The sequence below is a fragment of the Pristiophorus japonicus genome, chromosome 7 (genome assembly GCF_044704955.1).
Source record: "Pristiophorus japonicus isolate sPriJap1 chromosome 7, sPriJap1.hap1, whole genome shotgun sequence".
Taxonomy (NCBI): domain Eukaryota; kingdom Metazoa; phylum Chordata; class Chondrichthyes; family Pristiophoridae; genus Pristiophorus; species Pristiophorus japonicus.
The window spans coordinates 120,139,850-120,154,623 of NC_091983.1; the positions used below are offsets into that span (position 1 = coordinate 120,139,850).

General features: G+C 42.5%; 1 protein-coding gene across 1 annotated transcript in view; it reads right to left on the bottom strand.

Annotated features, from left to right (window-relative positions):
- Nucleotides 1–546: 546 nt before the first annotated feature.
- Nucleotides 547–14,774, bottom strand: part of rnf217 (ring finger protein 217) — a 173,527-nt gene continuing 159,299 nt past the window's right edge. Inside the window, exon 6 of the mRNA XM_070884453.1 lies at nucleotides 547–1,526. Within this exon, the coding sequence (XP_070740554.1) occupies nucleotides 1,453–1,526 (74 nt within the window). The 3' untranslated portion in view covers nucleotides 547–1,452. The remainder of the gene's footprint in view (nucleotides 1,527–14,774) is intronic.

The following is a 14,774-nucleotide window of genomic DNA, read 5'->3' on the forward strand; positions in this document are numbered from 1 at the left end:
GCAGACAGGTTCTCCTCCCACAAAGAAAATGCTAATAAGGCACTAAAAGTTACTTTAAGATGACAATTTAATGGTATTAAATTGAATGCAAGCAGGTGAAATGTATGATTGCCAAATCTGGTCTCAGGATTTCCTTCACTTCCACTATCCTGGCAATTAGTCACAATTGGCAATCGACATGGAAGCTAAGTGGGAAGATCCTAAGTAATCAGTTGAACTTGTAATTAATTGAGATGTAAATTACAAATGCTTGCTTTTGCACGGTCCAAGGTGGCCACCCACAGGTCCAGGCAACATGCAGTTGATGGGGTAATTCGGCCCAACTGCCTTCTGCGGCTATGTCCACACCCAGGTGTCCCTGGAGAAGGAGCATGTGGTGTCCACAGGTACGCTCATGGCCTTCCATGATAGGTGTACACTGGAGGGACTGGAGTGCACCATCATCACCCGAGACCAAATTTTAATTTAATTTGTTAATTTTTCTTTAAAATGTTTATAATTTACAGATTATTTTTTGTGGCCCCGAGGGGCACTTGCTAACTCTTAAAGTTGTTGACAATCATCCAAATTGTCAATTAACAAAAATAATTTGCTTTTGCATGATCTGAATTTGTTTTGCATGTTCACACTTTAGCAACAGCTAGCTTTGACCAGATTCCAATATTTCCCACTACTGAAATAAAGCATGGACAGTTTTTGTTGAGGAGAAAACCGACTATATACATTATTTTGGCTAAAATTCAGACTCATGCTATTGACCATGACTCCAGAATTATAAAGATCAGATCTGCTTGCTGTTTGGAGTAAGTGGCAGAGTCAACTCAGACAATATTCTAAAATACCCCAGTTTACCTCGAATGGCTTGAGCTGAATTACAATTGCCACCTTTGCAAATGATAGCTGCTAAGAGAGCTGTGTATGAAATATCCAATTCGATGAGATCTTAATGAAGTGGAGCGTATAGCACACAAGTATCCCTTGAGATGAGAATCTTCATTGTGAAGGGAACAGAAATATCACAGTGCAGAGAAAAATTCTCTTCAGAAATTGAGGTTTTAAGACAGTGTTAGGACAATGCAAGAAGTGCAAACATTGCCAGAGGCCCACACCATCCATGATTATAGCTTAGTACTGCTAACATGTGCAAAATGGAAAAACAGCCCCATCTTCAGCACTTAACTTTTACCCCAGATCCATCCATAAAAAGAAAGCAATCTGATTAGTTTCTTCTTTCTTGAGTTGTACATCACAGTGCTTGAAGTAGGTCTTTGGAAGATATTCGAGAATGGTGTACTACTTAGCAATATGGCCAAAAAATAATTCATGACAACATTCTCAGTTTCATGTTTGTTCAATATCTGGTTGTTAATTACGTGCTATTGCTTCTCACTGCAGAATTCTGAGGACCTGACACATCCGTCATTACCCATGTAAACAAGGCTTGTTTTTCTTTTACGTAAACATACCAGTCTGTGACCTTTTCCTCTGCTTCTTACAAATGTAATAGATAGGAAAGATAAACAAGCCTATCAAAAGAAAAGAAAAAATATTGCGTTAGAGAAAGATAAATATTTATTAACCTAGTTCTGTAATTTGTGTGTAAAACCAATAGCTGTCATTGTTAATAAAGTCCCATGATAAGCAAACTCTGTAAGTAATGATTAATCTGCAACCATTTAAGTCTACACAGTGTTTTCATTGTTTAATTAACAATAAATAAAATGTAGCATAAATTAGTTGCAAATGAAAAGTAACATTTTGCACTTGGTAATTATACTGGTTTTACAGTATTCTTTTTACTAGGAGGATGACTAGAATATTCAAAATGTTCTTGTGGTTATTGTTATGCTTCCAGCAGATGAGGTACATAATCCAACAAAATGACACAGGGTGATTAGATCAATGTAATAAAAAGATAGGTAAATCCTGTTATTGCTCTACTCCATTTAAGAGTATACTTCCCCTGTAAAACTAGATGCGGTGCAGATCACTTTTTCTATGTGTTCTACGTTGCCAGTTAATGATTAGAGGCTACCATCTGACAGGACAAAATACAAAAGTGTTTGATAAAACATTTACTTTGGATTTGGGGTATTTAATTATATTAATGAAGTGTTTGAAGGAGGAGGAAAGACTTTTCCTTTTTGAGCAATATTTTGAACAAAGATTCTAGCTCACAATTTAGAGTCTGGTAAAACGAAACAAATGGTCCTTGCGTTGATTCCTTCAAAGTCACCAAATACAATATAACCCAATTCAAATGTGCGGATTGTTTTTTTTATAAAATAGTAAAAAATACTTTAAAGTGTTATTGTGCTTCTATTTAGCAGCGTGAGTTCTGTGGGTTTAATCATAAGATCATTATGGATGAGGAAGGCCATTTAGCCCATCTAAATTCATCCAGGGAGATTCTGTCACACCATTGCAGCATCTAATTGCCTCTTAAAAGATTCCAGGTTTTTTGCTTTCACTATTCTATCTAGAAGTTGATTCCACATGTTACTCACTTTCTGCACGATCAAGAATTTTCTGATATCCATCCAAAACGTACCCTTCTATTTTTGAACCTGCATCTTTTGTTCTATTCTGGTAGTTTAAAGTAACATTCCTAGTTAACATTTTCTACATGTGTAATAATCTTATATACCTCTATAAGATCAGCTCTCCATCACCTTCTTACCAGGCTGAAAAGCCCAAGTTTCTCCAGTCTTTTCTCATAATTTATATCCGACATTGGAGATCAGCCTTTTGGCTCTTCTCTGCACTGCCTCCAGCACTTGAATGTTTCTCTTCTTTCTTAGCGACCAGAACTGGACAAAGTATACAAAATGCAGTCTGACTAGAGCACAATAAAGTTTGATCCATTGGCAGGATAGGTGCACCAACATCAGTGTTCTCACTCAGACCAACATCCCCTGCATTGAAGCATTGACCACGCTCGATCAGCTCCGATGGTCGGGCCACATTGTCCACATGCCCAATATTAAACTCCCGAAACAAGCACTCTACTCAGAGCTCCGACACGGCAAGCGAGCCCCAGGTGGGCAGAGGAAACGCTTCAAGGACACCCTCAGAGCCTCCTTGAAAAAGTGCAACAACCCACCGACACCTGGGAATCCCATGCCCAAGACCGCTCAAAATGGAGAGGCATCCGAGAAGGCGCCGAACACCTCCAGTCTCTTCGCCGGGACCATGCGGAAGCCAAGCACAAACAGCGGAAGGAGCGCACGATAAACCAAGCATCCCACCCTCCCATCCCTCCAACCACCGTCTGCCCCACCTGTGACAGAGACTCGGGTGTAGGTCCCGCATTGGACTCAGTCACCCGAGAACTTATTTTTAGTGACAGAGACTCCGAGGGACTGCCTAAGAAGAAGAAAGTTTGATTATTACCTTCTCTAACTTATATTCTATTAGCTTCGTTGATTGCTCCTCTGTATTGGTGGGGCATTTTTAATGTTGAGTCGACTAAGACTCTTTCAATACCATGTACATGTGCTGTCCATCTTTTCCTCCTATGGGTAACACTTTACCCATGCCGAGCAGGGCCTACTCCTGCTCTGCTCCTATTTTTTATATTCTTACATTTGTCTGCATTACATTTCAATTGCCATTGTTATGCCTACTTGCATGTCACCCAAGCATGTGGCCAAAATACACATGACACAATAAGCACTAAAGTGGCATCATTTGTAAAATTGGAATGGTCAAGGTTGGGCATTTCATATTGAGGTAGCCCACAATCCTTGCATTGCAGGGGCAGTAGAGAAATGTTTCTTCCTCCAGTTCCTGTCGCTCCATTAGTTACGACAACAGAACTAACAACCCTTCCAAATAGTTAAATAGGAACTGGTAGAGTATACTTCTTAAAATTATAGGTTAATGGCAACTCTACTTATTTCCCTATTTACACTCTATTCAGTATATAAATCCCTTCCAACAAGACTTTTGAGCAGTAACTATAAACATAACAAGTTTAATTAGTAACATAAGATAATGAAGACCGTGGTACATTCTTCGACAACTTGAGAAGAGAAAATATTGTTAAATTCAAACACTAATAATTAACAATTATATATTAAATATATACGTTAGCCATTCTATGTGCTCTTCATCCTCGTGGTATTATGATGTTGAAATCGACTCATCTCACCATTTCCAAATTTGGCTAATTCTTTGTCAGTACTTCAAAACTGTGGAACTCCCTACCTCCTTCAGTTTCCTTCCCTCCTAAAATCTTTAGGCATTTAAAAGCCAAACTTATCATTCACTACTTCCTAATTCAGCCTCATTTATCATATACGTTTAACGGTTGATGCTGCTCTTGACACATTATAACTCTTGACCTTTAACTTAAATTTCACAGTAAACAGCCCATCAATGACCCTTGGAACCTGCAGTAATATGATATTGTTAGTATTCACCACATCCAGTCACCAAGGCTTCAGGACCTCACTTACAAAATGGAGACACTGGGCAGAATTTTCTGAGGCCCCGCATCACCGAGGCCCTGCCAATGCTGCGGGGTCTTGAGAAGTTCCTCTCACTATGTAAGCATGCCTGGGTGAGATGATAAATTAAATCGAGCTCAGCTCGACATATACAATAATTCACAAGGAAATCTGGAGTATGGATGTGAGGTAAAAGAATGGCAAATCGTATAGGCCCCAAGTTTCCACATGATTTTCTCCTGATTTTTAGGAGCAACTGGTGTAGAACGGAGTATCTTAGAAATCGGAATTCTCCACATTTAGTTTGCTCCAGTTCAAGTCAGGTAGAACAGTTTCACTTTGGAACAGAAATCGTTTTTCAAAAGGGGGCGTGTCCGGCCACTTACGCCTGATTTCAAAGTTTCGTGAGTGAAAACTTACTCCAAACTAACTTAGAATGGAGCAAGTGAAGATTTTTGTACGTTCGAAAAAACCTTGTCTACACTTTAGAAAATCAGGCGTAGGTTACAAATCAGGCGTAGGGAATGGTGGGGGGGGTGGGGGTGTTTAAAGGGAAGTTTACAAACATTAAACACTTCAGTTTTACAAATAAAGAGCCATCATCAATAATAAATGATAAATACATCAATAAATCAACCAATAAATCAATCAAAAAAATTAATAAGAAATAATTTTTTTTTAAAATCAATAAATAAAACATTTTCTACTTACCGACTGCAGCACCGGGAGCCCTCCAACAGCGTGCTGGGAAGCCCCCCCCCCCCCCCCAGTGTGTCTCTGTCAGTGTCTCTATCTCTCTGTCTGTCTGTGTGTGTCTCTCATTCTCTGTCTGTCAGTGTCTGTGTTTCTGAGGGGAGGGGGAGGAGGGGGGTAGATGAGGGAGAAGGGGGAGGGATGGGGGAGAAGGGGGAGGGATGGGGGAGAAGGGGGAGGGATGGGGGAGAAGGGGGAGGGATGGGGGAGAAGGGGGAGGGATGGGGGAGAAGGGGGAGGGATGGGGGAGAAGGGGATAAAGGGGGGGAAATGAGATTGGGGGGAAAAGGAGATGGGGGGGAAAGGAGAAAGGAGATTTGGGGGGGAAAGGAGAAAGGAGATTTGGGGGGGTGGGGGTGGGGGGAGGGAGAAGGGGGAGGGAGGCTGAACGGGCCGGGCCCGAGACTTCGGGCAGGGCCCGTCCCCAGCACCAGATTTACAGGTAGGTGGCGTTGGGTCGGGTCAGGGGGGGTGGTGGGAGGGAGGTCGGTTCGGTTCGGGTCGGAGGGAGGGAGGTCAGGTCGGATCCAGTCCGGAGGCCGGGGGGGGGGGGGGGTGGAAGCGGGTGTCGGGTCCGGTCCGGGGGCGAGGGGAGCGGGTGTCGGGTCCGGTCCGGGGGGAGAGTGTCAGGTCCGGTCCGGAGGCTGGGGGGGGGCGCGGGTGTCGGGTCCGGTCCGGGGGCGGGAAGCGGGAGTCGGGTCGGGAGGAAGCAGGAGCTGGGCGTGGGAGGAGCCTTATTCACGCAGCCCCAGTGAGGCCATTCAGCCAGGGCTAGGGGCTGCGTGCTTCGGACCCCTCCCACACAGTTTCGGGCACCTGGAGCTACTGCACTTGCGTGCCCGGCACTGTTTTCAGCGCAGGGACCTGGCTCCGCCCCCTACAGCTCCTGCTGCGCTGCGCCGAGAGCCAGAGGACCTGCAGGAAGGTGGAGAATACGGAGGGTTTTTTTAGGCGCACTTTGTGGCGTGAAAAACGGGCGTCCAGGTCGGGACTGCGCCGTTCTAGGTGCGGCTCGAAACTTGAGCCCATAGAATGGTCACACACTGAATTTTCAGCACTGCCAGCCATCTGCTATACTCGTCATTCTCAAATATCTTGTGACTATAAATAATGGACACAGTCATGCAACGCAAGTGTAAGTTTCCAAGCAATAAAACTGAAAAACAAACTGCCACACCCACCCAGTTAGTAACTTTTCACAAGATCACAGAAAGCCCAAAGGTATTCGGCCCTACATTATTGCACGGAGCTGATCCTGAAAACATCCATACTGCTTCCACAATGTAGATCATCAAAGCAGTATATGGTCTGAGTGCAGACCCAAGATGGCAGTTCTCTAGGGCAGTGAAATGAACTACTTAAATAAAGAGATTGCTTTGTCTCTCAATTTTCGCACTTTCTTTCTCATGAGTGGTGACCCATGCTGAGGTAAAATTCCACACCTACTGGTACAAAACAGGTGTTCATTCTTCACATGTTGGCTCAGCCAGAAAATGCTGGCAGGCTATTCCATTGTTTGGGGAAGGGGTCATCACAGCCAAATATGATCCTGTCCTCACCTGTGCACATTTTGGCAGGGATCACCGTATGACAATCTGGAGTGGGAATCCAGGCTAACCTTTCCCATTCCTAATCCAAATCTACAGATAATGAAGTCGATTGTAGCACCTGGACATTGCCTCAGCTGAAATCAAAGTTTCTTTTCTTAAGACAGATAGAGAACTAATTTGTACTGAAAGTATTCTGCCAGGCTTGTCTCCTTTAAACATTCAAAATGAGATTTTCTATTGCCGTTATTTTAAGTCAGCGGTAATTTGTTTATTTTGTCTTAAACAGTTTAATGCCACTGTTAAAATAATGCTGATTGGAACATCTAGCCTACAGCATCCAGTGCTTCAATCACATTTTGTATACAAATCATGCAAAATATTCATTTACCGAAGGACTACATTAATACATTTAATAAATTCCTTCAATTTGTTCCCTTTCCAAAAAAATGAAGTTAAAGAAACAAGTTAGATTCTCAGCCTGTGTTCTTAATTTTACTTGATCAGAAAAAAACATTTGGCTGAGAAAAGCAAGCTGCATTCTTAGCACAGCCTTGGCTTGTCTTGACCTTGAGAATTTCTGGCTCATCCACTTCTAATGGGCAGTGCAGCCTGCTCACAATCAATTTAGATGAGATCAGAGTTCTATAACGTCACTAAGTGTTTCAGATGACACACCTTTTTAAATAGAAATGCACTTTTATACTTGGCAACATTAAGTAACTCTTGATTTTTTTTATCTGTTAAAGTAGACTTAATTATTATTTGAAAGTTGATATTCATGGTACAATGTATGGAAACTGTCAATACCAACAAATCTGTGACCAGTTATCAAAAGAATCCTCATCACAATTCAATTATTATCTGACTGTTGCTTTTTTAAACTGTGTAGCATTTTATCCTTTCCTTTCTATTTTTATAAATTTTACAATTGGGAAACATAAGATTTGACAGAGAGCCTATCATTGACACAATGCTATCATAAAATCACTGCTAGAGAGACTGCATCTGATATAGGATGAGTTTGAACAAGATCCTAAAACTACTTTGTTTAAGCGTCTTGACCTAGATTACAACTTTCTGACAGACATTTTTAATCTGGTTTGTGTTTGCATTTGTGAATGTATTTAATTGGAATCAGTTCAAACAGCTACCCTATTTATTTATTTAATTGGATCAGTTCCAATGGACTGGAGGGTAGCGAATGTAACACCCCTTTTAGAAAGGGAGGGAGAGAGAAAGCGGGTAATTATACACCGGTTAGCCTGACATCAGTGGTGGGGAAAATATTGGAATCAATTATTAAGGATGAAATAGCAGCACATTTGGAAAGCAATGACATGATCGGTCCAAGTCAGCATGGATTTATGAAGGGGAAATCATGCTTGACAAATCTTCTGGAATTTTTTGAGGATGTAACTAGTAGAGTGGACAAGGGAGAACCAGTGGATGTGGTGTATTTGGACTTTCAAAAGGCTTTTGACAAAGTCCCACACAAGAGATTGGTGTGCAAAATCAAAGCACATGGTATTGGGGGTAATATACTGACGTGGATAGAGAACTGGTTGGCAGACAGGAAGCAGAGAGTCAGGATAAACGGGTCCTTTTCAGAATGGCAGGCAGTGACTAGTGGGGTGCCGCAGGGCTCAGTGCTGGGACCCCAGCTCTTTACAATATACATCAATGATTTGGATGAAGGAATTGAGTGTAATACCTCCAAGTTTGCAGATGACACTAAGCTGGGTGGCGATGTGAGCTGTGAGGGGTACGCTAAGAGGCTGCAGGGTGACTTGGACAGGTTAGATGAGTGGGCAAACGCATGGCAGATGCTGTATAATATGGATAAATGTGAGGCTATCCACTTTGGGGGCAAAAACGCAAAGACAGAATATTATCTGAATAGTGACAGATTAGGAAAAGGGGAGGTGCAACGAGACCTGGGTGTCATGGTTCATCAGTCATTGAAAGTTGGCACACAGGTACAGCAGGCGGTAAAGAAGGCAAATGGTATGTTGGCCTTCATAGCTAGGGGAGTTGAGTATAGGAGCAGGGAGGTCTTACTGCAGTTGTACAGGGCCTTGGTGAGGCCTCACCTGGAATATTGTGTTCAGTTTTGGTCTCCTAATCTGAGGAAGTGCAGCGAAGGTTCACCAGACTGATTCTCGGGATGGCTGGACTGACATACGAGGAGAGACTGAATCAACTGGGCCTTTATACATTGGAGTTTAGAAGGATGAGAGGGGATCTCATAGAAACATACAAGATTCTGATGGGACGGGACAGGTTAGATGCGGGTAGCTTGTTCCCGATGTTGGGGAAGTCCAGAACCAGGGGTCAGAGTCTTAGGGTAAGGGGTAGACCATTTAGGACTGAGATGAGGAGAAACTTCTTTACTCAGAGAGTTGTTAACCTGTGGAATTCCCTGCCGCAGAGAGTTGTTGATGCCAGTTCATTGGATATATTCAAGAGGGAGTTAGATATGGCCCTTACGGCTAAGGGGATCAAGGGATATGGAGCGAAAGCAGGAAAGGGGTACTGAGGGAATGAAAAGCCATGATCTTATTGAATGGTGGTGCAGGCTCGAAGTGCCGAATGTCCTACTCGTGCACCTATTTTCTATGTTTCTATGTAAATGAAAATTCAGACCTGCAATTTATCACCGGGATTACTTTATAAAGTCATTTACCTACAATTGGTTTTAACCCTATGGGTGAGGAAGGGGGAAAAGGTCAACCAGTTCCACTATTGGTTACTATCTGGTGGTGTTTGTTGATAGGTGTGTGGGAATGGACGTAAAGACAGTATTGGCCTCGACTGTGATTCTCCACCACCCCCCCCACCCCATCCTCACCATGATAAAATAACCTGGTCAAGATGCTGTGTCCAGGATTACCCATGGCAAATTATCACTTGGATACTGGTGTCTGTGGAAGTGTACCACAGCAAGTAGTCAGGAGAAGAGGGGGGAAGGGGGCAGGAATGTAAAAAGGGTCAGTTACAAATAAATAGGAGATGGTTTTCTTGGCACTTGCGCCTTGTGAACACCCATCCAGCAGTCCTAAACTGGCCACCATGAGGTGCAGTACATAGGATATACACCACAGAAACAGGCCATTCGGCCTAACCAGTCCATGCCGATGTTTATGCTCCACTCGAGCCTCCTCGTCTTTCCTCATCTAATTCTATCAGCATAACTCTCTAATCTTTTCTCCCTCATATCTAACCACCCTTAAACGCATCTATGATAATGGCTTCAACCGCTCCCTGTGGTAGCAAGTTCCACATTCCCACCACTCTCTGGGTAAAGAAGTTTCTTCTGAATTCCCTGTTTGATTTATTGGTGACTATCTTATATTGATGGCATCTAGGTACGCTTGTCCCACAAGTGGAAACACTCTCTGTATCCACTCTTATTAAAACCTTTCAGAATTGTAAACACTTCTATTAGGTCACTCCTCCGCCTTCTCTTTTCAAGAGTAGGCCATCAGCAGCATAAGAATTGTGTACCACCACAATCTGTACTCTCGTGTGAGCTTTCACTCCTCCATCACCGTCGAGCCAGCAGATCAACCCTGGTTCAATGGTGTGTAAGATGCCTTAGAATAAGGCCCAAATCTGGTGAAGCTACAACACAAAGCTACATGCATGCTAAATATCAAAAGTAGCAGGCTATAGACAGAGCTAAGCAGTCCCACAATTAACAGATCAAAGCAAAGTTCTGTTGCCATACCACACACAATTGAGAATGGTGGAAGACAATCTAGCAACTAACTGGAGGAAAAGCATCCAAGCACATTATGACCATCGAGGAGCTAAGCCTTCGAGTGCAAGAAAAAAAGGCTTAAATGTTTCCAAACGTCTTCGGCCTGAGCACCCCACCATCATAGATGCCTATTTTTAGTCAATTTGATTTACTCCATCCTTGTGACATTAAGTGCACTGGTTATGGGCCTTGCCAATATCTTGGTTGTAGTGCTGAATACATGTGCACTAGAACCAGCTACCTCTTCCCCTCTATCCAAGCTATTCCAGTGCAGCTATGACACTGGCATCTACCCAACAATTGGAAAATTGTCCAGGTATGCCATATCCACAAAAGGCAGGAAAAATCTAACCTACCCAATTATCTTCTTATCAGCCTTCTCCCAATCATCCACAAAATGATGGAAGTAGTCGTGAAGCTTCCATCAGAACCACTCAGCTCCAGACCTCGTCACCACATTGATTTTGGTATAAACACGACAGCTGAATGTTGGGGAGAGCCGAGTTGCTGCCCTCGACATCAGGACAGCATCTGACTGAGTATGGCACGATGGAGCCCTAGCAAAACTGAGATCAATGGGAATCAAAGAGTAAATCCAATACAGTTTGAATCATACAGGACTCACAGGAAGATGCTCGTAATTGTTAGTAGCCTTCATTGCAGCCCCAGGACATCCTCAGAGCATCATTCCCAATCTAACTGAATGGAGGGAGAGAGAAAACGGGGAACTATAGACTAGTTAGTCTGACATCAGTAGTAGGGAAAATGCTAGAATCTATTATTAAGGACGTGGTAACAGCGCACTTAGAAAATAATAATAGGATTGGCAGAGTCAACACGGATTTATGAAAGGGAAAGTTTTTTGAGGTTGTAACTAACAGAATAGATAGGGGGGAACCAGTGGAAGTGGTGTATTTGGATTTTCAGAAGGCATTCGATAAAATGCCACGCAAGAGGTTATTAAACAAAATTAGGGCTCATGGGATTGGTGTAATATACTAGCATGGATTGAGGGTTGATTAACACACAGAAAACAAAGAATAAGAATAAACAGGTCATTTTCAGGTTGCAGGCTGCAACTAGTGGGATACCGCAAGGACGAGTGCTTGGGCCTTAGCTATTTACAATCTATATCAATGATTTGGATGAGGGGATCAAATGTAATATATCCAAGTTTGCTGATGACACAAAGCTAGGTGGGAATGTAAGTTGTGAGGAGGATGCAAAGAGACTTCAAGGGGATATAGACAGGCTAAGTGAGCGGGCAAGAACATGGTAAATGGAATATAATATGAAGAAATGTGAACATATCCACTTGTATAGGAAACACAGAAGAGCAGAGTATTTTTTAAATGGTGAGAAGCTGGGAAATGTTGGTGTTTAAAGAGACCTGGGTGTCCTTGTACATGGATCACTGAAATTTAACATGCAGGTACAGCAAGCAATTAGAAAAGCAAATGGTATGTTGGCCTTTATTGCAAGAGGATTTGAGTATAAGAGTGAAGATGTCCGAATGAAATTATATAGGGCTCTGGTGAGACCCCACCTGAAGTATTGTGTACAGTTTTGGTACCTTTACCTAAGGAAGGATATACTTGCCACAGAGGGAGTGCAACAAAGGTTCACCAGATGGGGTGGGGGAGGGAGGGAATTGTCCTACGAGGAGAAATTGAGTAGACTAGGCTTATATTCTCGAGTTTAGATGAATGAGAGGTGATCTCATTGAAACATACAAAATTCTTATAGGGCTTGACAAGGGAGGATGTTTTCCCTAGCTGAGGAATCTAGAACCAGGAGTCTCATTCTCAGAATAAGGGGTCAGCCATTTAGGACTGAGATGAGGAGAAATTTCTTCACTCAGAGGGTGCTGATTCTTTGGAATTGTCTACCCCAAAAGGCTGTGGAGGCTCAGTCGTTGAGTATCTTCAAGACAGAGATCGATAGATTTTTGGATATTAAGGGAATCAAGGGATATGGGGATAGTGCAAGAAAGTGGAGTTGAGGTTGAAGATTAGCCATGATCTTATTGAATGGCGAAGCAGGCCCGAGGGACTGAGTGACCAACTTCGGTTCCTATTTCTATGTTCCAACCATCTTCAACTGCTTCATCAAAGACCTTTCCTCAATTATAAGGTCAGGAATGGGGCTCATGATTCTATAGTGTTTGCTCATGATTCTATAGCATTCAGCTTTATTCATAACTCCTAATAATGATGAGATAGCTCATGCCAAACTACAGTAGGGCCTGGACAACATCTGAGTTTGGGCTTATAAGTGGCTGTTAACAATTTGCACCACATAATGATGGCTGTATATAGTGACACCACTATTCCTGAATGGAGATGATTAGGTAATTCCCCAGTTAATCACACCTGGAGACTGCACTGCAGTTAGTGACTGGGATTAGTTGTATGCACACAATTTGTAGGTAACTATCCTCCACTCACTGCACTTTGTTGGAGAAATCACCCTGCTTTTATCAGATGTTGCTGCAGTTTCAGTCATGAGTTGTTTGCTGCAATTCATAGAGACTCTTTGTAAATAGATTCTGTAGACTGTTTGCTGTAATGTGCTGTTTAAAAAAAAAAACTGTTTTCTGAGTAAACAGACTTTGTTTGCTGTAAAATACACTGCTGAGTCCTGTGGTAAGTCCCGCCCACCTCGTTGGCTGACAGAGTAGTGTCAATAGACGTTCTGCATAATGTTGGCCATATATGACACTCCGTACACATAATGAAGGTTCCCTACACTGCTATCCTTCAGCGTATAACTTAAATGTGTAAATGATGTTAGCCTGAACTTCCACTAGCACCAAACTCTGCCAAGAATCAAACTGTGTTTACTCCCTTCACACAAGTATTAATGATAGAAAGCTTAAAATACAAAGCTATAGCATGTTTAAGGATATTAGTACACTGGTACCGTGTTTTAAAAAGGCTGAGTTTACAGAAATGAAGAGAGTTCAAGCAGCAGTTAAATGGAATAGGTAGCTGGGTGAGGATGATTGCAATACACAAAGAAAATTTTATATTTTCTATTAGCTGTGGCTCAGTGGGCAGCACCCTTGTCTTGGAGTCAGAAGCTTCTGGGTTCAAGTCCTTCTCCAGACACTTGAGCACAAAAATCTAGGCTGACACTCCAGTGCAGTGCTGAGGGAGTACTGCACTGTCGGAGGTGCCGTCTTCTGGATGAGACATTAAACCGAGGCCCCGTCTGCTCTCTCAGGTGGCGTAAAAGATCCATAGTACTATTTCGAAGAAGAACAGGGGCATTATCTCTGATGTCCTGGCCAATATTTATCCCTCAATCAACATCACAAACAGGTTATCTGGTCACTATCATATTGCTGATTCTGGGAGCTTGTTGTGCGCAATTTGGCTGCACGTTTCCTACATTACAACAGTGATTATACTTTAAAAGTACTTCATTGGCTGTAAAGTGCTTTGGGATGTCCGGTGGTCGTGAAAGGTGCTACATAAATGCTAGTCTTTGACATGAAAAAAAAAATCCTGACAGTTTGAGAACCCTTGTACATATATCTATCTCCGAGGAGAAAAGATTATATAATGAGATAAAGCCACTGTAGCTTCATGGAGAATTAGTCCAACAACTTGCACTCATAAATAAGTATATTAAAGAGTTACAAATGATGACATGGGCATGGCAGAATAATTGAACAGATAGTTTATACTTTTTTAAATCACTGGTTCCAGCCCTTGTATAGCAGATGAACCTAAAACTCTAGATAAATGATGCAAGGTAAATTAAAAGTTCTCAAGGTGGAACAAACACCAGGGCCATGTGTTATTTATTCTAGGATACTGAAGGAAATGACTGAGATTGAGAGTAATGTTGTACTACTACTTTTGTATGACGGGAAAATCTTATAATGGGATGTCTAGTTTGGTTATCCATTCGATGGCCTCCTGAGATGTCGAGTGGAGAAATTAGGTGCCTCCCGCAACAGCTCTTAGTGAGCAGGTTGAAGTGATGTGTTCCATGGTCTGTGACTCATGGCCACAGTTGCACTTCAGGGTGACCCTCATCTTCCACTTGTGGATTTGGTTGAGCGCTGTCCATTGTCTTTAAGTGAGGTTGAAGCCAGGGACCTGGGCTGGGGTGGGGGTGGGGGGGGCGTTAGTTCTTTATGTTGAATGCAGTAGTTCTCTTAGAATAAGGAAGTTCACTGAGAATGGGGAAGTGCCAGATGATTGGAAGAAGGTACTTGTGGTGCTATTATTTACAAAAAGGATTCAAATT